The sequence below is a fragment of the Grampus griseus genome, assembly GCF_964374135.1.
Source record: "Grampus griseus genome assembly, chromosome: 18".
In the NCBI taxonomy this organism is placed as follows: Eukaryota; Metazoa; Chordata; class Mammalia; order Artiodactyla; family Delphinidae; genus Grampus; species Grampus griseus.
In genome coordinates, this window is record NC_139012.1 from 12,218,603 (window position 1) to 12,245,370 (window position 26,768).

Here is a 26,768-nt window from a genome sequence, read left to right on the forward strand (position 1 = left end):
TGAGGAACTGATCAGCTGAACTTAACGGCAGGCTTTTACAACGACTCCCAATAACTGACTCTCATCAGTTTGGTGTGGGTCCACTGTTGTAAGGCTACTGAAGGTCAAGTCAACTGAGCTGCGTATGGACGATCTGCTCTCTCTTTAGCTTTGAGCTTCTGGTATCTTCATGGAAAACATGAATAAAATTGTAGATCTCTGAACGATATGCTACTGAAAATTCTATGGGAAATAAATGACAGCAGGTGCTTTTTAAGCCATTGGATATCTTTTCACAGATAAGGGCTAAAGATTTATGGTCACAGGTAAGTCCAAGAGCATGGCGTCATTCCTAGAATGAAATGTTTCATACAGCTCTCCCAAGTTCTCTGGTGGCAGTGCTAGGTAGTCAGACACGAGCAGGTCCCTGCCCCGTCCTGGATGGGGATCATCTTTCCCTCCCCCATCTGGACACTGGTGATCAGAACATGCCCAGAGGTCCTCCCTCTTGTGGTGAAGGACCACCGCTAAGTTTCCAGCCGTATCAGGACCAAGCAAGATAGAACTGCCAGAACAGGTTGGTGCAGGCGCACCAAGACCCAAAAGGTGACTCAGAGTAACAGGGCGGGGTTCGTTATGCTGTAATTATAATAAATTAGCATTGCAGTTTTTGTTCCTCCCCCCGCCCCCCCACACCCTGTTTCACTTCGGTGCTTATGGGTAAGCACCTGCGCACTAAGGGAGAAGTAATATAACCTAAAGCTGTCCATCAACTTGTCAGTCAGATGACGCAGGACACAGGGAGGGACCACTGCTCTAAAAAACCCAACCCTATCCCCACTATGGGACTGCTTCTGGTTTCCAGACAGCCCACTCTTGTCCTTTTCTCAGGAGCATACTTTTGCTTTAACAAAACTCTTGCTACTTAAAACTGCTCTATGCCTCTCGTCTGAATTCTTTCTCTTGAGAGGACAAGAACCAAAGAAACGGCTGTTCTGCCAGTGACAGCAGCAGCTAGCGCAAGCCCCCATGCTGGGCTGCCAGGGTGCTGCCGGCGGAGGACATCTCCTGTGTGTGACCGCCCCAGTCTTATTCATTTATTTTATTTTTAAAAATTTACTTGTTTATTTATTTTTGGCTGCACTGGGTCTGCGTTGCTGCGCGCGGGCTTTCTCTAGTTGTGGGGGCTACTCTTCGTTGCGGTGCGCGGGCTTCTCATTGCGATGGCTTCTCTTGTTGCGGAGCACAGGCTCTAGGCGTGCGGGCTTCAGCAGCCGTGGCACGTGGGCTCAGCAGCTGTGGCACACGGGCCCTAGAGCGCAGGCTCAGTAGCTGTGGCACGTGGGCTTAGTTGCTCCGCGGCATGTGGGATCTTCCCGGACCAGGGCTTGAACCCGTGTCCCCTGCATTGGCAGGCGGATTCTTAACCACTACGCCACCCGGGAAGCCGTCCCCAACCTTATTTAAATCAACTGCCATGTGGACCAAAACTGCTCTAGTGATACCATCTCAAGATGCTCTGAGCCTATAGGAAGACTATATTAATACACATCTCACTGGCCAGAAAATGAACTGTTAATTGGTTTCTCCAGAGCTGGAAGGTCTTTGACTCCATTATGAAAGCATCATTCAACTTTGTATGAATGAGGAGACGATATGGCAGAACACAATCGAAAGGCTTCCAGTAAATTTTGGGAAGGTAAAGTTAGATTTTGTAGAATTTTTTTTTTTAATTTCAAAAAGTGGTATTTCTCTTGCATTCATAGCACAGACTCTAAACTGGCATTTTCAGTCTTTCCCCATCTTCAGTTAAGCTGATTTTCGCCCTGCTCTTTCTCCATCCTGGCTGTGCTCCCCTCCCGGGGGCATCTGAGTGAAGTCTCCTACTTCCTTCTATCACAGCAAAGAGAGCTGCACTTGAATTATCTCCAGGTATAAAAAACATACAAAGTCAGACGTCTGAGCACATCTGCTTCCCAACACAGGGAGCAGCTCTGCGAACCTGTTAACTGGTGCCTGAATCTCGTGCTTGGAATCACCTGGGGCAGGACCACCTCGTCCAGGGCTCCTGCAGGCCCTAACAGTCACTGAACACCCACGAGACCACTCTGAACCAAACTCACCTGTAGTGAGGATGGATACAGTAAACAGTGGGTTCCATTTCCACCCGAAACATAGCAGAAAATGTCTGCTATCATCTCCTGGCATTTTTCAAATGTGTGTTTAGTAGATAGACAACTCCTCATGTTTCTACACACGTCTTTTTAAAAAAAAACCCCATAAGAATTTTCTATAGGGTACGTCCCTGGTGGTGCAGTGGATGAGACGCCGTGCTCCCAATGCAGGGGGCCTGGGTTCAATCCCTGGTCAGGCAACTAGATCCCACACTCTTAGTGCCACAACTAAGAGTTTGCATGCCACAACTAAGGAGCCCACCTCCTGCAACTAAGGAGCCGGCGAGCCGCAACTAGGGAGCCCTGGAGCCGAACTAAGAAGCCCGCGTGCTGCAACTAAGGAGCCCACGAGCTGCAACTAAGGCCCGGCGCAACCAAATAAATAATTTTTAGAAAAAGAATTTTCTATAAAAGACTCCACTTTAGGCCAAGGGTACATCAGACTTTGCATTCTATAGTACAGACAATTTTTCCTGAATTTTTGCACTCACATATCAATCTTTTATATGGTATTTAATAAACAGACTTAACATTATTTTTAGCCAGCCTGCTCTTCCTGGATACTTAGATCAGTTCCAATCTTTTAATTCTGCCACGGCTCTCTTTGCCATTTGTCATTTCACATATTAGAATGTACCCTTAAGATAAATTCCTAGCAGTGGGATTCAAGGTAAAAGTGTATGTGTGTGTGTGTGGTGTATGGGGCTCTTATTTTTCTTTATAAACACCATGAAATATAATACTGAAAGCTACGTGAGACGTATAATACTTAAATGACTATAAAGCAAAAAGCACCAGTAAAATGTTACCAACACCCCTACAAGTCCCTCTGTTGCCTCTACCCTTTATAACCCTCATCATCCTTCCAGAAGAAATTACTGTATTCTGTGGTATTCATTTAATTATCATCAGAAAACATGCATTTTGAAGAACTGTAAGCCAAAGGGAAAAAGAATCCAGGATGAGCTCTAGCACATGTAGCTTTAACAGGAAATCCTGTAAGCCTGGCTTGTCTGAAGCCAGCTTCTCGCTTTATCTTAGCTCACGGGTGCTGCTTATAAGGAACGACATAAAAATAACGTGAGAAACAGAAAGAAAGAGTTGGTGATGGGAGACAGAACATGGGATTGTACTCACCACAGGGCGAGTCGTTGCTCAATTTCCTTGAGAAAATTCGTATGAAATTTGTGCAAAGGTTCAAAATTCGGGAAAATGAGACTTTTCAAGGTTTCGGGCATGGAGTCCTCTTTGCTTACTGTGCTCTGAAACCACTGGGAATAAAAAGAGGACACTCTTAGAGGCGTTAAGGTGAAGGATGAAGGTCTGCAACTCTTCAGACGTAACGCTGCAGCCCACCACGCGTGGAGGCTAAAGGGCTTTCCTGCCGCGTCTGTAGAATTTCAAGAGCACCAAGGGCTTTCAAGCTTTACTGCTTTCCCTCCTTTCATTAGGTGGGGTAAGAAGTACCCATCTCTTCGTTACCGCTTCCTGAAGTTTGTTACCAATTGACTGTGGAAGTCGGGACAAATCTCTGAAGTGGGCAGATACTGAAATCAAAACTTCCATTACGGCCAGCTCACTCGGTCATCGCCGAGTTATACCACTTCACGCCCTCTGGTTTAGTCCTTGAGAAACTTCCATCTCTGCTCCTTCGCTGAAATGCTGAGCAGGAAGATGGCTGAACCAGAGAGGTGAAGCCTCTGCCTTCACACACATGACTCATCTCGCTGACCTGAAGTCCAGGTGGGTCCCACAATGACTGCTGAGCACCTGCCCAGGTCACCACAGCTGCCCTAGAGGCACAGAAACCCAGCGATTCCAACTGACCTCCAGTGGGCTAGGCTCCTTCCCAGAATCCAGGATCGTGAAGTCATCTGCCATGCTTTGAATTTGTTTCCAAGACTGAACAGGACTGATTAATAAAAGGCAGCCTTTCGGGTAGATTTTGCTGACATGGCTCAATTTATTGGCAAAGCTAAAACAAGGCTTCTGCTTCGCCTCTGAGGTCTCCACCAAGCAAACATAAAGGGCAAAACATGCAATGTTCTCCACCGGTGCAGGCAGACAGTAAAACGTTTCATTTTACATTTCTCCACTTTAGAAACTTCCTTCCTTTGCACTTAAAGATCACAGTTATAAAAGCTTTTTAGAGCATATTCCAAATTAAACATACTATTACTGCCTAATTTCTACAACCCAGAACCAAAATTCTTTTAATTGGAGTCAGAGAACCCGACATTTAATTAGATCCAGCTTGTCTCCTAAAGCTGAGTATAGGCAAGATAAATTATGTCATCTAAGGCTTTAGGGGAAACGCTACACATACCGAAGTGATGACTTCGAGATCCTTCAGATACGTTCTCTCAGTGGTGGAGACTTCCTTAGCGATGAAGTACGCTTTGTCAGTTGGAAATCTCTGCAAAATCCATTAAAAGAAAGAAGACATAATCATTTGAGCCTACAGTCTCTAAGCATGTCCTGATTATAAGCAAGTCCTAACTACAGTGATACGCTGCTAACTTACGATCTTTGGTTGACTGGTATCAAGGCTAAATAAACTCTCATCTATTCTCCTTTTTTGGTGTGAGAGGAACTAGGATAGAAAATGGATTTCTATGATGAGAAAACTGCCTAGGAATGTTTCCTTCCACGTAAATACCACCCGCAGTGAAAGGCCTCGAACGAGTGTGTTAGCTGCCACTGAGGACTATTCATTCAATACTGGGCACCTGAAAAGCTAATTAATTAGGATAATGGAGTGGTGCAGGCTTCAAGGAAATGAATGAAACAGAAAGCACAGCAGCCTTTGTCCTGGGCGTCGTGGGCTGGTGCTATTGACTTTCAGGAAATGGAAGTTACATCGTTCGTGGGACCACGAAGGGTACTGATCCAAAGGGACGAGGGTTACAGCAGCTACAGCCCATTGGTTAGGCGGGCAGGCAGCACTGCCCTAGAGCAGGTCTGCCACTGGTTTTGCTTCTCTTTAACCAACAATTAAAAGGAAATCCCTTGTTGTTAACCATCTTGCTTCCCACAAGAGTCCAACCGATTCCACCTCTGGGGATACACACAAAGCAGAGATGAGAACAGATACTTGTATACCCACGCTCCCAGCACATTAAGACGAAATAGACAAGAGGAGGAAACAACCCAGCTGTCCATCAATGGATGGAAGAATACACAAAATGTGGTGTCTCCATACAATGGAATACTAGTCAACCTAAAAAAGGAAGGACATTCTGACATGCGCTACCAACATGGATACACCTGGAGGACAATTATGCTAAAGGACATAAACCAATTACAAAGGGACAGACACTGTATGATTCCACTTATACGAGGTTAATGCCTAGGGTAGTCAGTTCACAGAGACAGAAAGCAGAACGGTGGTTTCCAGAGGCTGGGCGTGGGGAGGTAATGCTCAACGTGCATGGAGTTTGTTCGAAGGATGACCGAGTTCTGGAAATAGTGATGATGGTCACACAACACTGTGAGTGCACTGAATGTCACTGAACGGTGTGCTTAAGAATGGTTCAGATGGTAAATTTTATGTGTGCACTGAATGTCACTGAACGGTGTGCTTAAGAATGGTTCACATGGTAAATTTTATGTTATGTGTATTACTGGAAATGACAACAAAAGATCAACAGGCGAGCGCCTGCCATCCCCACACCTTTCTCCGGCCGTCGTCCTCGTCGTCAGTCCGAGGGCCCGCCTGGTCGTTCAGCAACGGGCTGACCAAGGGGGAGGCCTGCTTGGTGTCGGGGCTCAGGTTGGGTGACAGGACGGTGCTGGTGGGCGCAGCTCCTCCCTGCGAGTTGATGGACAGCTCTGAAAGGTGAGGGCTGCCAGTCAGGGAGCCTGTTTGGGGATGAGAAGTATTAAAGAAAAGAAAAAAAAAAAAGTAATTCCTTCTGGGACCTGGCGTCCACTTACAATTTTCACCTAATCAAACCTATAGAATCTTGACTACCATATGGCGCACTTATGATGCCCTTCGTGATTTTCTAGTTTTTTCCCTAAGTTGCAGCTGCCTTAATCCTAAAGATACTATTCAGTGGAACACAGTTATGTCATTAATGATAAGGTGAACTCTGCTTAGAGCATAATTACAATAGTTTAAAAGCATCGTGTATCTGCAAATAGGATCTTCATCTCCTAACTACTGCCTTAGCTTCTAAGAATTACTCAAGAAAGACAGTGTCTATATCACAAGGAGACGTGGGAAGTGACCAGAAAATAGAGCTATTCTAATAGAAGACTAAAGGACTTGGGACACCCAGGACAGACTACATCTTGGAACAACGGGCCACAGGTAGAGAAAGGGAAAGCAGCCACCTCCCCATTCTACGAAGAACAGAAGCGAGCTTGTTATACCTGGTGATGTCACTCCATGTCTCTCTCACTGTTTGGGACAGAAACACTAGTATCACAATTACAGCAAAGGTGATCATTTAAAAATGCAAAGCTGGAGGTCATTACATTATCATAATTCCCCTTTATGAGTCAAAAAATGATAGGAAATTAATCATTCCTCTGAGAAGGATACCACAGTACATAACAGGAAAATGTATAATTACCCGAGTCAGCCAAATGAGATGATGTGCACATGAAACTCTGTGCCAACAGAATTTTGCCAATACCGATACCTCAACTTTTTGAAACTACTAATAAAATGAGATGTTTCAAAATCTACTTCTAAACTAAGTGTCTTGCCCAACAGTTTTATAATTCTAAAGCAGATCTGCAAAAACTAGGATCAGGGTAAACAACGTTCCAGTAGCCTGCAGTCCTGTCAGTTACCATCATAGGGAAAGACGACATAAACGCTTTCTCCATTTTCCAATATACAGGTTCATGCTCATGGCTACTCAGCACAGTATCGAGGATCTCGGAAGGAAAGGGGAAGTGCGGTTTTCCAGGAATCCCCCCATTTTCTGGACCTCTGTCCTTTCTCTCTGGATTCATTCATATTCACTCGGAAATCACAAGACAGGGCAGCCTCGAATGAAGCTGACGGAGTTGGGTAATGAACTTGATCCCAGTATGAATGAACCTTGCAGAAGCCGCCACCAGCCCCCACCCGGTCCCAGGTTGACCAGCTAGCTGTGTCACCTACACACGGGTGAAAAGCCACCATGCCCACAAAAGCAACGGAAAGCAGACATCCTGCCCACTGACTGCTGGTCAGTACAATCATCCCTGAAGAACAAGATTAGAACATGTCAGGTAAAGTCAGATTCCAGAAGTTCGCATTAAAAAATAATCCCTCCGTTTAAGTTCCTTGCGTTTTCGTAGACATCATTAAAACAAAGTCCTGATGTGAGACAAAGACGCAATCACCCCACACACCACCAGACCCAGTAAAACCCGGAGAAAAAGGCCAGAAATTGCTTCACAAATGTCAATTTTATTGACACTAGTGCACAACCGAATACAATCATTTCGAGAGAATTGGAACTTGTCAAATAGAAATAGTGACAACAATCATAACTGCAATTGATTCAAGGTACTACACTATTCTCTTAAAAAAAAAAGAATCACAAAAAGAAAAATGTTATCACTACAAAGAGGAATTAGAAAAGAGAAATTCTGGCAGTCTGTCTGGAGATCAAAACATTTCATGCATTTGTGAGTTGCTATTGGAGGGTCACCTTTTATTTGTCCACCATCATCTGGCAAAGCATGGGGGCTTACCTTCAGCTCTCACACTACGTATGAGACCAGGTGAGGCAGTGTAAGTGAGAACATGCCGGGCCTTGAATCTGCAGTGACGTGGGACAGAAAAAGCGTTCGCCTCCTCATTGAAAGAGTTGGAGCCGTGAACAAAAAGCAGTTAGAAGGCTAGCTTGAAGGAGGCGTTCAGGTGGGGAAACAGTACTGATTAGTCCCTGGACGGCATCCAGCAGCAGATAAAAAACCAAGTGCCACATGGCGAGGGAGAAAATAAGGGGAAACACACTCGAGTGCAACCATGTCCACCCTCCAAAGGTCGACAGTTGCCCTTGTGAATTTCCCTGGGGACACTTCAGTTTGGTAGACCTAGCGGGCCAGAAGGGTGAGCTAACAGACCAGGGCTCCGGGAGAGGTGTCACCCTGCCAAGAAGGCAGGACACACTGCAAAGAAGATAGCAATCTAGAAGACACCCCACTGGAGCACACTGGAGACAGGATTCAGAAAGCGGGACACCGAGAGTGAACCTGACGACAACCGATGTCCCTATGTAGAGTCCGGGGCAGTTCTGGGTTCAGCTACGTTCTCACTCACGTGGCCTAAAGGTGTGTGTGACACCGACGTTACACGTGCAATACACAACCTTGGAGGATGACCAAATTAGGGTAGCCCATTTCCATTTCCTGAGAGGCGACTTCAACGGGCTTTGTGTCTACTAACAGGGCCCAAGAAGGCCAAGGCGATGAGTGTATTTAAATAGTAAGACCAATAAATCAATAAAGACCAAGCAGCCTGTTCTAGAAATCTATCAGCAATGCTAAGGAAGGGAAAGGTCCCAGACTCTGAGGTTCCATTTACCAGTCTGAGCCACATCCATGGAGAATAGCCTCCTTCCTCCCCTGGCAAGAGAAACTCCTCAAGGCTTTGAAAATTCATAGATGACATGTGTCCCAAACAAAAATCGGTGGCTCATTTACCATTCAACAATCAATGGAATATGCTGACGAGAGTAATCAGTAGAATTGGCAGCTTGGTGAGTAATTAAAGTTCTCTTTCGACTTGGAGCCAGTGTATGACGAGGGTCTGTACAAAGTGGTGTCCACGCAGGGCCTGCCCTCGGGCAAGTGTGAAGGGTAACTAAGGTCACAGTTACTAGAGCTACATGTGACCAATTTTCACTGAAGTCGTCCATTTGACAATAAAAGCCAACAAACATGGCGATGTTAGATCAAATGACTCTGCCAGGTTTCTGCAACCTTAAAAAGCTGCTCCCATCACACAGTCTGTTCCCTGCCTTGAAGACGCAGCCCTGGGCAATGAGGAGAAATGGTGACCGGTGTTCACGGCTACTCCATGAACTGATTAACGCCTGGCAATTTTTATCATTTTCCTCCTCTATGGCAAATTGACACAAAGGAATTTCTTTCAGCAAGGGGCTCTAGGTAAATAACTTGGGGCGGGGAGAGAATCTTCTAAGAAACCACCTGGATATTAAGGCAATAGGTGGAAAAAAGTCTGAAGAGATTAGAAAAAGATCAGTTACCGCCCTAAGTCTGGAAGCTTTTTGATTCTTAAAAGAATCTTTTCCTATTTTTAGAAATTGCCCTGCAGGTTTTTCGGCATTCAGTCATACGTCTGGTTAACGACTTTCAAGTCCCTCACCTCTACCAAATAATTTCATGACACGCCTCCCTTCGCCACCCCCAGATCTCCATGTCCCCGCGTCCACCCTTAATCTGTACCAACAGGGCTGAGTTTATGTCACTCCCCCGGATTAAACATGCCTTCACTAATGCTACTCTCGAGGGGGGCATTTCTGGTAACTGCTTTAAAAAATATCCTTTCAAATGTACACATTCTCATGGCACAAACAAGTATGGAACTTCAAATTAGCACTGCAATATGTATGGATTTCAATTTATCACCCAGTCCAGAAACTGGGTTAGCTGCTCTATGTTTTTAATGTAATATACATTCATAATTCTTCTCTCTGGCTGCACAGGGGAAGTTGGATTTGCAGCCCCACCCAGACTGGAGCATCTCTTGACCAGCCCTCCACCAGAGGCACATAAAACAGTGGGAACATGGTTTATGATCGAGAAGCCAAACTCACGCCTGCCTTCCGAGCTTGGGACTGGGTACAAGCCGCCTAGTGACCACCTACTTCCTCTGACTATACTAAAAGGCTTAAGAACAAACTCACACAAGCCTGGGGAAAGAGAACTCTCTAATCTGTTTCTCCAGTAATGAAAATGGCATTTCAAATACTTAGTTGTACCTGTCCTGTTTTAAACTAGTCAAATAAATTGGGAATCCTCATTTTTAATTAGATAAGTGTTATTTTTCCTGTTGAGGGAACCAGAAAACCTGACAACTTTAAAAATAGTAATCCATAGATTTGGTAAATATGAAAATATCTGAGAATGAGAATACAGATGAAAATGAGACTGCTGATTGCTTTCTCAAGTCCTCTTTTCAAAATTATAAAAAGTACAGTTATTTAAAAAGTATCTATGAGGATTTCCTCAATATTCTCCCAAAGTTCTGTATTTGGCAAACGTCTAGATGCCACTCATCTATTGTGATTTGTCTCCTGCCGTTTGCTTCTAAAATATAGGAGATTGTAACTCTATGTACCCAGAATATGCTTCAAAGGCACACGTAGGAAATACATTACAGAGGCAGGTTTGCATTTATTTTTAAAAAGCCTCTTTTTACATCCACAATCTCCCTCTAAAAGAGAAGACAAACCCTCTCTGGAGATGGTCTGCATTTGAAAGCCAGTTACCAAAAAAAAAAAGGGTCAGTACTGTATTGACTCAGGAGAAGCCTCCAGACCAGGCAGGATTCACTCTAGTCTGATAACAAAGCTGGGTCCCACCCCAATGGAATATGTGAGAAAAAAAAAAAAAAAAGGGCTGACAATGTTTCATTGAAGTTACAAGATTCCACAAGAAAAACCAGGTTATAGGATTACCAATCATAGCAGGGTGGCCTTCTTCTCGATAACTTAGGTGGTTGTGCGTAAGGTACGGGCTTCTTAGACCAAGTTCCTTGAAGAAAAGTTTTACAAGCAGCTAAACATCATTACTGTTCATCATCAAGCAATTCAGAAAAGCAACAGAAATGCAACTTGCAGGAAAATAAAGAGAAATGCTGCTAATGGGAAAATGATAGCGAATGCACTAGCTTGTTCTCGTTTATGGGGAAAAGATAAAGGAGAATTCTCCTACGTATGAACACGGTGGTGGTGCTGGCAGTGTCTGGGCTGTGGGGGACATGGTGCTTCACACCAACGGAAAACACCATCTTGTACTCGGGACAAAGCTTCGGCCATCGGTCGGAAAGAACGGTTACAATTGACAGTTTTTACAGCAAGATACCTGTTAGGACAAGTAAAAGCCTCTTCAGTGGAGATGAACAAAAGCTATTAATCCCGTGCATACATCGTTACATGAGTTTGGCCTTCCATGCTTAAAGAATCGCCAAGCTCATTGTTACTGGAGAAACCAGCCACCTTCCCGGTGGAATAAATCCATGCTTTCGTGAACTACTGCACTCCCAGCCGTGGAGAGGAGGTAGAACCAGACAGTATCTGTGGGAGCCTACATTCTGGGTAGACAGCAAACCACAAACAGCTCACTGGCCACGAGGGGCCACCTGGGCTGAGCTAGAGAGGTCTTCTCTGCATTGCTACCTATCCCCGCTCCCCAACAAAGCACACATACACAGCCAAATTCGCTTATAAGCTGTGGAACGTCTGCCATCCCCATTGGAATAGATGGTGTCATTCAACATAGGGAGCCAGTCCCCTGGTTAGCTGTCTGAGCTCCGCCCACGTAAGCTGCTGCCACAGATGCTCTCTGTTTCCATGAGCCCTGCCCCGCCCTACAGAGATCCTGGCTCCCTTCCAAGGACCATCCCCACCGCCACACAGCACAAAGTGCAGGCCTGGAGAAGATGGAATCAGAAAAGTGAAGTCTTCCGTTCATCTTCCATTTCCCCACCTTTAGTGAAATATGGTACCACCGAGCATGAGGCTCAGGATGCCTCCGTGACAAGGCTTGCTGTTTAGTGATGCAGCATCATTGCATTCTAGAAGAAACAGGTGTTCCAAGTACAAACTGGTATTCAGTCATGTTAAAAAAAAAAAAAAAAGACATCAGACAGTGCTCCAACAATGCAGGGAAGAGAAGGTACACCATGCTTTGAGGATAAAAGACAGAACGCTGAAAAAAAAAAAAAGTTTTCTCTTAGATAGGTACATGCTGACCACACAGTGCATACCACGGCACAACAGAAAAATGTTTTCTCAGATTTATTAAACAAATGACAAAAATGAGAATGAAGTCCCCAGCCTTGTCTGTTGTAAAATTAATTCAGCATATTAGAAATTTTTAATAAAATATTAAATGTACACACAGAGAGAACAGAAGGGAACTGGATTAATAACGTAGGCCAAGCTTGTGAGATTGGGTTAGTCAGGTTTTCACAGCAACCTTCCAGGCAGAAAGGAGGTGAGGGTAAGGGACTGAATCCACTGGCCATTCAGGTGCGTGTGTAGAGAGCAGCGGGGTGTGTGTTCTTGACTAAGGAAAGCCTGTCTTTGGTCTTTCTATAAATCTCTGCGGGCAGAGTGACAAATGCTTTCCTTCTTACAAAGGAACTGCAAGGCCCAGGACAAAGCAATTGTTGGGCCAGTTTCATGAGCCAGAAAGGTCATCTGGGAATACTGACAGGCCCATCAGAGGCCCCAAAATGACCCTTCTACTGTTTCCTATTTGAGAGTCAGTTAACAACCCCAATTTCTAATAAAGCAGGACTGCCTCCAAACTCCTGGTACCACTAACACCTCTACCTCTTACTCAAACATAGAGTTAATTACTGTCCGATGCTTTGTTATAGACTCCCCCAACCCCCCCCCACACACAATGGTCCTTGCTCCCGCCTTAGTACTCTTGGTTTATGTTGCATTTTGCAGTGATTTCCAACTTCTATTCTTCAATATTCTGAAGTTCCTGCACCTGACCCCTAGCAACAAGCTCACGTAATTCTCAGTACCATGTCCATGACTGCATTAACGACACCTGCCTTGAAGCTAACCTTTCACACCAGCTCTCAACTACAGACTTAGATCAGATACCCTCTGTCAACAGTTGATGTTCAATCCTCCCTACTTTCAAATACCAAACCACCCTAAGACATATCAGAGCAACCTGATCTAGAACCCACACGAAGACGCCAAGGAGATGCCTTCCACCAGAAGTTATAACCGAACACCAGAGGCCAAGGAGATCGCCAGAGGCTGCTTCCAAGGCTACGCTGTGACGTGGGCATCATTCAGTCCATCTGCGCTGAAACGATCAACGAATCAGAGTCTCTTCAATTTCTAAAGCTTTAAAAAAGATTCACTAATTCTACCTTAGCTTCCACCAGGGTGTTTAACTGCTTTGATTGGGGAAAAAAAAAAAAAATCCCCCACGCTGGAAGTTTCATCTGTGTTTTCTGGAGTGACATGTTCTGAACTTCATGAAGCAAGACCTGTTTTTCACAACTCTACTCACCTCCTCCCAAATATGTATCTGACACACAAATCAGCATTTGCAACTTTTGTTTATAGAGGAAATACTTAAAAATCCCTAGGTTACACAGGAAACAATAAATAGCTCTTTTCCAAGTATGTATTCCAAACAGGTGGCAACCAGGTCACTTTTGATCTTTGATGCCTACAACCTTAGCCCAAACCATCATGGGTATTTTTTGTTTTTCATTATTATTTTTTTTAATAAAAAGAGAGCTGCTACATTAAGTGGCATGCTTATTTTGATCTAAACGTCGTGGCTTCATTTTAACAACTAGCAACTGGTGTTAGAGGTACGCACAGTGTACACTAGAGACCCCATTTCCCTGTATTACATTTCATTCAACTAAACAGAAACAGATGGAATTAGACTAACGAGGAAAAAGCAGCGCCAGTAAATTCTTTAAATGTCGCCAGACTCCAGTTCTTTAGTCACTTCCTTCTTGCAGAAGTTCATCCACTAGTACCTTTCCTTCCGTATGTTCTTATGAACTTGGCTAACACGGCTGAGTGTAACCTCAGAGAGCTGCCAGCAACAGGTTATTTTGACATGTTCACCTCTTTCGGGTTCAAAGAAACTTTCTCTATTGCAAAGACTGCATTGAAAGACTCTTCTGCAGTTTGCTTTGTAAAATTGGCAGCAATAGAGTGGACCCTTGGACAACACGGGGGTCAGGGGTGCAGACCCTCCGAGCAGTGGAAAATCCATGCATGACTCATAGTCGGCCCTCTGTGTGTATCTACACTTCCGCATCTGCGGATTACACCAACCTTGGATTGTGTGGTACTTGGAATCTGTGCGTAAGTGGACCTGCGCCATTCACACCCGTGTTGTCCAAGAGTCAACGGTAGACTCATCCCCATGAAACTAGAGGAAGGCCAGCCTTAGAGTAATTAAGCTCATCAGAGGAGGAATGTTCATAGACTACAAAGGAGAAGATCCAGGAAAAAAGAGCCTTTCTTGGGGATGCAGCTCAGACAGCTTTAAATTCTGGTTAATGAAAATGAGGGCCTAGGCAAAGAAGAGTGATCAAGACAGAAGCAAATAAACTCAAAATAAACCTAGTAATGAAGGGGACCCCAAGTTTCTTAATTTAAGGCTGGGCCTACCTGTAGCCCAACCACTCACTGATGACTTCAATTGCACCAAACCCATACTGTGTTGAAATAGGGAAGAGCATTTCAAGTGGAGCATGTGGATTAAAACCCTATGAACACTGGTTAAAGCTATGAAAATGGGAGGTGATGCACATTCACAACAGCTTTAACAAAATTTAAAATGGCAGCTTAATATTTTAATTGCTGCTTCTTTTAGGAACTGCTTGCCAACACAATCAAACTGACTCCACAGCGAAGACGCAAGTGGGGTTTCTGATTCAGCTGAGGACAGGTTGGATCTCGTATACTTGGTGGAAATTTCAAGAGGCTCATGCTGTATTTTGGGTTTGCAGTCCTAGTGTGTGTGTGTGTGTGTGTGTATATATATATTTTTTTTAAAGCATTACTTGGTTTGAATCTTCAAAGAAGTTCTGGAGCATCAAATGGAAATTATTCACATTTTTAAGTGCCGGCCACAGAAGCACCATTTGGTGAGATAAATCTGTGAGAAATTTCCAAATACGAATCACATATGTGGAGAAGAATCTGGCTCCCAGACTTCCTTTAACTAAATGCCTGTCTAATAAAATAGCATCCTGGCATACAGATGACTGGTCAAGGAGCTGGGGCAATCCACTGTAAGTTCTGGAACTCATTAAATGCCGTTCTTTACGAGAATTTCTTGCATTTTTATGCTGCCCGAACAAGCAGCAACAAAAATCAGTCACTAAAGAATGTATAATTTACACGTTTTGAAATACTATCTAACAAAAGATATTCATGTGCGCAGGCCCCAGAGTCGCCCTGAGTGGCTTGAAGATTTCTGTTTCTATATTTGGTTTGTCTTCCACCCAAGGCTTTAAGACATCATTGCACAGGAGCAGCCGCTATCTGAAGACTTGGCTTCCTTATTGATGCAGGCGACCCCTACACTAGCTGTTGCCTTAGAAAAACTGGCTCTGACAGGTCTTGGGAAACCCTTTGGAAGTCTGAAAGAATTCACAGGTCTCTAATCTCTGCTGCCTATTGGTCACACCCAACCCCATCTCTGATCTTCCTGCACTTAGTTCAACTTCAGGCATGTGCCTGCCCTTCTTAAACCACACAGTGAGATTCCAGAGGCCAGGGAAGGACTTGGGGACCAGAGTCTCACAGCAGGCAGAAGGCATGGAAGGTGTGGGGCGCTGGGGGTGGCATGCAGCCTGCTGGCTTTCTCTGACCTCCTCACCTCAGTGGACTGGCTCTACCTTCAGACTCAAAGAATGTTTAGGTTTACTCACTCAGCAGCTCTCTTTACTAGTGCAGGGAAAGCTCTCCCAGAGGCAATGAGTGAATATTCCCAGCACGTCAGAATAGGTGGCTTTTGAAAAAACTACACACCTTTTCCCACCCCCACACCCCCTTTCTTTTAAGCACTGTTAATCACATCAGAACTGCCACCCTCACAAAGACTGACTGAGAAGCAGAAACGGAGTTGCTTGGCTGGTACAAAACCAAAGCGGAGAAAAACTCTACCAGTGACCCTAAAAGCAGAAAATCTCGTCAATATAGAACTGGGTACATCACCGTTGATCAGTTGCTTTTGAAACACTTTGGATAAAAAATCATCTCTTCGGGGAAAAAGCAAAACAAAATAATTACTGGACTATGTTTTGCTTTGGGGGTTTACATCTGATGATTCACATTCTAAGCCAGCTAAGTTAATACCTTCTGCTCATTCATATTTCATGATCAGACTGCTGTATGATTAGAGGTAAAAAGAAAACTCATTTGAACACACCACCTTCACAAATAAACCACAGATTCCACATGGGACTCTGCTTAACTCACGTTTGACTACTTTTTTATATAGCAAATTGACACCTTTCTCTAAGCTCAAAACAGAATAGGCAAAAATGGGCTATAACTGCAAAAACCCCACAATATAAAAAGCAGTAGTTCTTCCTACCTAATATGGACTGTAATAACCTAAGTCTACATGATTCCTGATCTCCATATGATTTTAATTATTAATCCATACAAGAGTCACAAAATATAAAATACTGAACTCAAAAGGTCCTAGTGCATCTAGCTGTCACACAGAGTAAAACACTGAAGCCCAGAGGCCAAGGTTCTGGTTTTAGATTTGTCATGCAACGGCTGTAGGACTACGGGAAGTCTCTTCCCTTCGTCAGAACAAGGTTTCTCATCCATAAATAAAGGTTTAACCTAGGTGACCTCCAAGGTCCCTTCTGGCTTCAAAATTCTGTGACTCTGTTAAACATGTAAATCTAAATAAAGCAAAAGATGAACAGACTACTTCAGTGAACATCTTTCAAGCTATCCGATAATCAACTTGATTCATCAACCATGCACTGAATCAAATGATCAGGAAGATAAAGCAAAAATGTGCGTAAAAATGGATTAAGTTTTCAGAATCTTTAAAATCAACTTCTCGACATTCATGTGGACAGAGCGTCACGTGTGAACCACAGGGTCTGTCAATATTTCTGCTTATTCAACACTGTGGCCAAATTCTACTGTTTCCCTAAACTTGCTTAGTTCTTGCCCGTGACAAAGCCACACGATGAGTTTTAATAAGGCCACTCGCGTGGCGGCACCTTAGGGCTGAATCATCACTACAACTCTTTTCAATAATTTTGTAGTTACTCAGGATCTAAAATTTTTATTCTACCATTTATCTTTTTTTAAAAAAAGTACCAAAGACTAAAAAGTACCAAAGAGCAGGCATGAAGAAAAGCATTTCATTGGTGATGCTCTTCTTACTCGGCAAGCAAGCCAACATTTCAGCTGACGCTTCCATCACATTCCGCTAGATTCTAGAAGGCAACAGTGTCTGGCTCAGAAATGACCCTGGCAGCCTAGCAGAGCCATCTGGGGACCCCAAGGGGCACTCCAGACCAATTTGATCCAAATTTCTAGGGTCAGGGCTCAGGTAATACCAATTTTTTAAATGTCCCAGGTGATTCCAAAGTGCAGCTAAGGCTGAGAAGCAATGCAAGTTCCAACCAGGCTTTTCCATCTGAAATGCAGAAACGCTGGGTGAAAGGCACTGGTGTAGATGGTAAGATTTAAAAAGAAACCAAACCTCTCACTGCTTCTACTTTCTTTTTTCTTCACAGAGAAGCAGCCAGAAGACACTGTTCCTGAGCGTGTGAGCGTTGAGAACGTGCGTAAAAATCCACCAAGGGCAACGAGACCGGGAAACAGCCCTTCTCGGTACTGCGCACTACTCAGAGGCGAAACCTTGAGTTTGCTAACCTCCTGGCGCCAACAGTACCTACCCTGCATCGTTATTCAGCAGCATCTCTGTTTCACCAAGAGGCTCTGACGGCCAGGGTTATTCTACACCTTCTTCAACCGTAACTAACGTTGGACCCATGAAAGCAAACCCAAACCAAACCAGCAATCTCATATCGATTCCAGTTCAGGAAGATTTATATCATTTCACAGGAAGTCTGCAAAGAATCATCCCAAATGCTTCCAATTAAAATATTCCCTAGTCTTATTAACTAATATTTCAACAACACTTCATTTCAACTAGCAGCCGACTGACCTTTGGCCTTGAGTTTTGTCAATTCCTCGCTTTATGAGGCGCAGCAAAGCAGCCCTCCTTTTAAAGAAGGGGTTCAAAGTAAAACCCACACCTTTCCTGGGATCTCAGTGATACTTTCGTCCCAATAATCAACCAGATGGGAGGGTGATCTGTGTACACAACTGAAGATACACAGAAAATTTCCACGGAAATACAGTACACTATACACATGATCAGATTCATGACAAAGGATGTCTTCCTAGCCTTCAGCCAGAAAGAGAAACAAGCTCTTGGTAACTTGTCGTGATGTGTGAAACTCTGTCCTTCTGAAAGATCTGAGAAGCCAGGCGTGCCCTACCCAAGCATGTGCCTGCCCTAAAACCTCCTCTAACAAAGGTCGATTAGAAATTAACAAGCCACTAGGACAGAGCATCTCCAGGGAAACCCTGGACGCATAACTCCAGATTTCCAGCCCTTGAAGACCCGCCCTCTGGTCTCCTCACTCATACTCCTCTCCGTCCTCATTCAAAGGCAGGCCACCCAAGGACTTCTTTCTCCTCACGCCGGAGGGGGAACTCAGCACAGCTGGGTTACCAAACACGAGGGGCTGGCTCAGGGGGCTGGCCAGTTCAGAGTCTGAATCGCTGGATTCAGTCCCACTGCTGGTGGAGCCCTCGGTTATTTGCAGGGGTGCCAGCTGGGCTGCCTTGCCAGGGGCACACGCTGACTGCGCCATGGGGATCCTCGAGGTCGGACCCACGAGAGGTGTACCATTAGCCAGCGTCCTACCTTCCGAAGCGGCCGGGCCAGCCGGGCCTCCCTTTCCATGGCCATCAAACCTATCCCCTGCCTTCGGGCTTGATGCTACCTGGCTAAGAATGAGTGGATCTGTCTCTGACTTATTATATCTCAGATTCCTTAAGTGGGGCCTTTGTAAGACGGGGGAACCGTCTTCATCACGAGGACCCTGGCTTGGGAGAGGATCTCCTCCCACACTTCTCTCTCTATAGTCATGTGCGTTTTCGGAAACATAGCCTTGGGACCCGGTCCTGTCCCAACTCATACTTGGACTTGAACTTCCGCTGCTGGGAGACAAGGGGGTGGCCAGGGGACTGTGACCGCCTGAGGCCCTGAACATCTCATCTATCAGAGAGCTATGTCTTGGGAGTCTGGGGCTCCCACTCATGTCAAAGGTGATGTCTGCTGAATCATCATCGCGGAATTCTCTGGAAGGAGGCCGGGAGGACTTCGCAGAGTGAAGGGAAGCCCTGCGCCTAGCCTCTATTTGCCTCTCATCCCTGGACAGCAGATAAACACCACTGGTCAAATCACCCTCATAGTTGTCATTTGTTTGGGACCGTGACCGGGACGCTTGTTCCCTGAGGAGGTCGTATTCACTGTCTACGTCACTGCAGTCAATGAAAGGAATGGAAGTGTTGCTGCCTTGGGCAGCCCTGGATGCTGGACCTGTGCTTGGCTGCGGGGGCCGAGGTCTACTCTGCTGGGTCCTGTCCTTAGCGACCTCCTCCTCTTCCTCCGTCTCCGCCCTGCCGGCCCCGTCTGCCTTCGTGCTCCCCGCCGGGCTCCTCTGCGGAGTGGGGTTGCGCTGTGGCCCGCGCTCATCGGCCGAAGCGGGCGGGTCCCTTCCCGGCTGGCAGCTCTGGCCGCCCGGGGATGCGGTACCTTCTCCGAAGGTAAGGCTGGCGCTCTGCTGAGCCTGGGTGGGGCGGGGGTGCGCGAGAGAAGGGGGAGGGAGACGAAGAGAAAAGGGAGAGGTTACACCACGGCTGGAAGAGACAGAGACGCGGAGTCCAACCTAACGGCATCTCCTGAAGCATCGAGTGGCCAAGGATCGCCAAAGAAGGCCTGCCCTCCCCGGTGTTAGAACAAAGCACCCTGTCAGGAATCGGGCACTCCCGAGGCTGTCTGGTCAGCATCCAGAACGTTCTCTCAGGGTGTGGAAGCCGACAGCGCGGGGTCCCCGGCAGCACAGGTGAGGCAGTGCCTCTGCTTTCCGGGACCGGCAGTCTCCTCTTGGGCGTCCCAAGTTTCTATGGAAGAAGATGGTCCTTCCGGCCCACAGGGGACTGACTTCCTGAGGGGGTGGGGGCAGGCGGAGGAGGAAAGGCACCGTGGACCTCCAAAGGCGAGCTGACACGGATTTCAGACACATGACAAAAACGTCTTTGTTTCGATGCCTAAGGGCAGGACGGGCAGCTTACAGGCTCTCTGGATTCGCACAGGGAGACTGCCTTCATGTTCTTTCCCAACAAAGTTCTCATTCTCTTGTAGAGAAAACCCTGAGAGCTCATCCAGAGACCAACTCCAGGGAAAACGAGCCCTGGCCACCCTCAGAGCGAGAGCGGTGCTGTGTCTCGCTGCCAGCTGTGGTCGCCGCTCTGTAACACGAGCCCTGGGAACGCACCGTCCGGTCCCGCGCCAGCGCAAGGTTCTGACCTTGGCAGCCGAGGGGAGCTACACCCGTCACCCCCGAGCTAAATCCCGATCTCTTAGCTGGAGGGTGGGCTCAGCTCTGGCCCTGGGTGGTTCCAGCCCTAAGCTGAGTTCAGGCCAATAGAGCAAACTTCCCTGGGGCCAGGGCATGGGAGGGAGGAGGGGAAAGGATACGGGCCAGGGCGAGAAGCACAGAGCCCGTGTCTGGTCAGAGCCAGGGCACACAGCTAGAGCCTCCTCCAGAAAACACCCCGAAGTGGAAGGATGAAGAACAACAAAGCAGACTAGGAAAGCCAGTCCCCAGCAGAGGACGTCTGGTGGAAAACAGCTATAAGAGTGACTATCACCATCACTGACTTGTTTTGGCACTTCTGAGTTCGGCTCTGCAGGCTGCGTAGCAAGGCTTCTGATGGAGTGAATCTTGCTGTGTTTCCTGGGGGAAATCACACGAGAGAACTAAAGTTAGGTGAATTGGGTTTTTTTTTCATTGGTTTCACATGAAAAATAACGGCATGAGGCATTCCCCAGTAGTGAAGGCACCCGCAGGAGTCTGGATAAATGCTCCCTGGAGACAGACCCAGTCACCCTTTCTGTATCACTCGTAGGATTCGGGGGTTGCTTCAGCCTTGAAAACGTTCTCAGCATTCCCAGCTCCCACTGCAGTGGTCCAGCCGGTCGGGAGTACTACCACTGAACGCTAACTCTCTAGTTACGGGAAACGTCATTGGGAGGGAGAAGCCGGCTGGGCCCGAGCACGCTCTGATTGCAAGCCCTGGCCTAACAATACGAAATCGATTGGTGTGTTCTGGGTAATGATTTTCTAGATCAGTTCTACAACAGAGGCCTCTGCCACTAATGAGCCACTCCTTCACAGCACTCAGTTCAGAGAAAAGGCCCTGCCCCAGGAATGAATTTATAGACTCCACAGTAGAAGAAACTGGTTTTTAATGCCACCAACATCTTCCCTTTAATCTTTTCCTTCCCTTAGTGTGTCGGTCCCCAGCTTCCCAGGGGACAAGCATGAGAAACTTTTCAGGTACTCAAACACATGAAACCGCATAAATATAGAGATTAAATTCCAATGTCCATCCAGCTTTTCTTTAAAATACTCCAAAGTAACACACCAAGGCTCCGGAGCACGCACATTCTGAGTCAGAGAGAGGCAGACCCCTTCTTATACGATCCCCAAAAGATTAATCGTGGATTGTCCGGGAAAATGATGGGGTTTGCTTCGCTACATCTAGATAAGCATACAGATAACCTTCTGAACATTACATTTCTATGTACAGGGAGGGAAAAACGACCCCAGACCTCCGTCAGGAGAGATATACAAGGATGGTCAAGGCAGCACATTTGCTTCAGCAAAAGCAAAACAAAACACCAAACAACCTGAACGTTTCTCAACAGGGAATCAGACACCTGAAAGGTAACACTTTCACAATACCATAAAACGCTTAAGATAGATCTCAAAATCAGGGCAGCTTTAAAAAGCAAGACGCATGATTACGTACAATGTAATACTGATTATATAAATGAAAAAGGACACCCCCAGAGCAGTTCTGCCTGTTCTTTTTGGGTGCATGAATATTTCTAATAGAAGTAACAGGAATTAGGTAGTTGTTGCCTCTGGGGAGGGAAGGAGGGAAGTAACGAAGGCTGTTGGTTAAAGGGGGTTTTCACTACATCTGTAACCACAATAGCTGCAAATAAGGGAAGAAGAAATAAAATCCTAGAAACCAAAGTTAAAATGTGACTAGTTAATTCTAAGTACTAGGAACACGGGTGTTTGCTGTATCCTCTGTGCTTTATTGTAATTTTTAAATGTGTTAAACTGAAAAAAGAAAACCATTAAAACAAACACTTGCAACTGAACAGTCATTGGCGCACCATCCCTTCACCCCTGTACCCTTTTCTTTTAGTCCCTCTGGGCAGAGCAGTGCTGAAGGGCAGTGAGCTCTGGAGTTGGATGACTAGGGCCCACTTACCAGCTCTGAGACCTGGGCGAGTTACTCAACATCTCTGAGCTGCCATGTCTCCATCTTTAAAAAGGAAATAAAATAGCACGGACCTCACAGAGCAGGTATGAAGACTCCATGAGTTCCTACGTCTAAAGGGCTTGGAACAGTGCCTGGCATACAATAAGAGCTATCAGCATTTGCTAACAACAGCAGTAAATCCTGTTTCTCTTCAATCAAACGTTACTGAATTTAAAAGTTTAGAGAACTCTCCTCAGTACTCTGTAATGACCTATACGGGAATAGAATCTAAAAAGAGTGGATATATGTATAACTGATTCACTTTGCTGTGCACCTGAAACTAACACAACATTGTAAATCAACTACACTCCAATAAAAATTAATTTAAAAAAAAACCTAAAGAAAAGGGTTTGCAATTTTTCCAATTAAAAAAAAAAAGTGTATAGAAATACTTCCAATTCAAATCCCCAAATATTTAAGGACTCACCGGTGAGTAGGTTTTTACAGCGCTTTACCCCCTCTGTCAGCTCGCATTCCTCTTGCATCCCTGCCCTCTGCTGGCTTCCTTTCACCCTGGAGTTCAGTGTCCCCCGGGCCTCAGCTGTTCCTAACACTGAACCGGCCGAGACTGACCGGGCGGCAGCGATTCTCTAGCTCACCGGGCCTGGGGGGAGCGATGCTTAGCCGCTTAGAGCACCACTGCCTGCAGAGAACGACTCCTCTCAAACCGCAAGTGGCACTGACGTTTCTCTTACCTTTCAAACTGCACCTTCTTATGTCCTCCTTCTTTCACATAGTCGAGAACCTGCTTCTGAGTCCGGCCACTAAAATGAAGACCACGAGAGGGGGCGGAGAAGACAGCAAGGCGTTCTCATTTCACACTCAGCACAGCCCTCCACCATCCTGCCTCCCTCCCACAGCTGGGAGACGCGGGAGTTTTCTCGGCTAGCCCGGGATGAAGGCAGTCCCAAGAGAAACTGTGCTTTTGCGTCCATTCTGTCTCCTGATATTTCCCTTACACACGACAGAAAAAGTTCAGTGAACTCAACAACTTAACGATTCTGTGTTTGATTATTAAGCAACCATCCCAAGAGCCTGTACACTTCATGAAGGCAGGGATAGCTCTGTTCACAGTGTACCCCCAACACCTAGAGCAGAATCTGACATGCAGTAGACACTCGAAGACTGGTTGAAAGAATGAGTGAGAAATTGAACCAGTGATGGGCAGGTCTACAGAGCATTCGGTGAAGCTACAGCAGGTGTTAACAAGGTGCTTTTGCTTCTACAGAGAAAGGAAATCCTTTCTGAATTAGAAGAGTTCCTCTAGGCATTGTCTGTGGCTGGGGAGACTGCCTAGTGGCTACCTAACGTTCAAACCGAACACAGCAAGGGGCTGCCAGGAGCCTTTTGCGATGACCCGGCAAACATGCCATCAGCCAAAGCTCTTGCAAGCCAGCTTTCCCGAGGAAAGTCTTGGGGAAAATGACCACATGGCAGACGGAGAGATGTGAAGCAGAATCCTTACCTGAACCGAAACGATGACCCTCGGCTAAACAGAACAGGCTTTGGCTTCGGTTTGGGCTCTTCAAAAAGTCTAAAAAAGGCATGATGTTCAACACAGATTTTCCAGAAGGATTTGCAGAAGTCCCGACTGGCCATTAGGAATTCCAAGGTATCCTGGTATGAGCTCTAGAAAGAGAAAATAACACTTTGGTTTTTTCCATTACCCAGAGACGTTCAGTTACAGTACGGGAAAGGGGGCAGAAAACAAATTTGTCCAGTAAAATTTCAATTGTGTATTTTATTATAGCATGACCATAAATCCACCTATTTAGTAAAACACATTTGTTCCTCATGACGAAATACAGTCATCATCGTTCAACCATTTTCTTCCCCACTTAATTCCTTAGAGGAACACACAGAAAATGGGGATACTCAGCAGAAGTTACAACATTCCCTCTGACAGAAATCATAAACAAATGCTGTTTACTTGGCTTCCATTCCCTTCGTGAAAAAATATCCAAGCACTGAAATGCCTCTTCTGCCTCCTTAAAATAACTAAAACACATTTCTTCTTTCTGTTTTCTCCCCCATGGTTCATGCCAACTTTGAATATTGTGCTTAAGCGTTTTCTCCATCAAAAAGCATATGGCTCAGCCTCCAGGTGGCCCCAGGGACCATACAGGAAATGAACATTTTTTCTGGAGCACTGAAGTATCACCCAAGGCTAAAAAATTCATGTCCTTTGATTTGGGAAAGGGGATACGGTAATTTTCTACTTCCAGACTGAATGCTCTCAATTTAAGTGACCGTATTATATAAACACATGTTACCACAGCCCTTAACATTCTCAGCGGTTCCAGCCATTTGGGGAGAATCTCACAGTTCTCGGTAGTGCAGCCTCAACTTACAGACGAGTCGTGCTGCAGTACCCAGTCTTCTGGACTCAAAACGTGTGTTCTCGTAGAAAACAACTTCCAGTGGGTGACTGCTTCCCAAATCAGGCCGTAAAAACCTATTTCATCCATAATGTAACCAAATGACTATAAACCTAGACTGCCGTTTATAATCTTTTTTTACCCCCGTGGGAGAAAGCAGTCCAGTTCTGGTTGGGGACATCAGCACCCTGGCGCCCATCCATCCCTAGTTTTATGGCAGATGGAGAAGACGCTTTCTTCCTTCTCTGACCTGGCGCCACGTGAGCGACATCTTTAGAGGGAGGGAAGTGTGCTAGGGGAGGGGCCGGGTCAGCTCGTGAGAGTGCGCCGTCAGGGGCTGGGGACTACAGCAGGACCGCCCCTGGGTGGGGAGGGACAGACCTGGAGCACGGCAGGATGCTGACCGGGCTGTCGAGGTGGCCGAGGCTGGAGACACGGCAGCTGCACAGGAGGGGGCGGCCCGTAGGTGCACAGGGAAGTGACCCCTCCCTGGGCACACATCTGTGCCCTCTGTCCACTGCTGAGGACAGCTGCGGAGGGACCGAGCGTCTGGATACACAGTACAGACTGGCAGACACCTGGAGAGCTGCCGGCCGTGGGTTCCACCTGAGCCCTAGCGGGACCTGCCCCGCCCCGAGGGGGCTCACTGGTCTCCCCCTCTTTTCCGAGAGGCACTTACGTTCACATCTGGGCGGAGCTTGATGAGAAAGCGCTTCCTCTTGAAGCTCAGCTTCCGCACCTTTGCCCAGTTGAAGGCATTGATCTTCGTAAAACCCTGAGAACAAAGATATCGGCCAGTGAGCCGGGAAATGAATGACAAGCAACATGCAAGTCGGTTTGCTCTGCTCACGGGGAGCTGAAAGGAGGGCTGGCGTTCTCCCCCTCCTAAGAATGCCTCTTGCTGGAGAATTCCCGGGCTCTGCGACTGAGGGATGACCCCCATTCCCTTCCTGGATCATTGTTTCTCACTAATTACATGATCTGGCCTTCAAATTAAGCCTGCCTCCAGGGAGAGAAGAGGCTGGCCGAGGGGCTGATACAGAGAAAGATAAATAAAAATAAACACCATGATAACCACCACAACTACTGGTGACCATCACGGGCCGAGCGCCAGGCACTGTCCCAAGTCCTCTACAGCCCTTATCTTGTGAAGCCTTACACGGAACCCAGGGAGCTGGATTTATTATCTTCATTCTACACCTGTGGAAACTGCAGCATGGCTGGATTTTAATTTGCTCGAAATCACATGGTTACCGCAGCAGAATGAGATTCCCGGGCATGTGCCTTAACCAGCAGCTGTTGTTATAGCCACAGAAGCAACACAGCGGTCAGCGATCACCTGCTCTGTCCACACTGCTCTGCTTCCAACAGCACAAGCAGGGCCGGGGAGGGGAGACCCCACCCTCCGTGTGTCTCTGAGGCCAGAGAACAGTCTCCGGGAGGGACGCACACATCTCATCTTTGATCGCCAGGTGGGAGTGGGGGAGACACAGTGGGGAGTCGCCAGATACCAGCTCCTATCTGTGCCGTCCTCTCAACTGAAATTAGAATTCCTCGAGCCCGTTTGAACACCAGAACCATTCGTTTAAATTGGTTAGAATGAAGCAATTAGGCACAGGCAAGAAGATTAATTTCAAGATACAGTCCTTGTATATGATGACATTACGGAACAATTCTCAACACTTCAAGTGTCTCAAACACAATCCAAGCAAATTAATTCAATTGTGAGGCACCTCTTCCCCCGACTATGATCTTTAGAAATGTTTAAGCGTTTTAACTTTGAAGTGGAATGGTAGGACTGACAACCACATTGTTTCACTGTTGTTTTTCTCATCAGGGACGCCTAGATTATTTCTGCA

The 26,768-nt window shown here is 46.2% G+C and overlaps 1 protein-coding gene across 1 annotated transcript in view; it reads right to left on the reverse strand.

The window, feature by feature from the left end:
- FARP1 (FERM, ARH/RhoGEF and pleckstrin domain protein 1) overlaps positions 1–26,768 on the reverse strand; it is a 290,345-nt gene that overhangs the window by 40,599 nt on the left and 222,978 nt on the right. Inside the window, exons 9-16 of the mRNA XM_082675754.1 lie at positions 25,589–25,684; positions 23,997–24,160; positions 23,227–23,295; positions 20,853–20,928; positions 19,509–19,758; positions 5,827–6,014; positions 4,480–4,569; positions 3,291–3,424 (exon numbers count right to left, since the gene is read on the reverse strand). Of these exons, the coding sequence (XP_082531880.1) occupies positions 3,291–3,424; positions 4,480–4,569; positions 5,827–6,014; positions 19,509–19,758; positions 20,853–20,928; positions 23,227–23,295; positions 23,997–24,160; positions 25,589–25,684 (1,067 nt within the window). The remainder of the gene's footprint in view (positions 1–3,290; positions 3,425–4,479; positions 4,570–5,826; positions 6,015–19,508; positions 19,759–20,852; positions 20,929–23,226; positions 23,296–23,996; positions 24,161–25,588; positions 25,685–26,768) is intronic.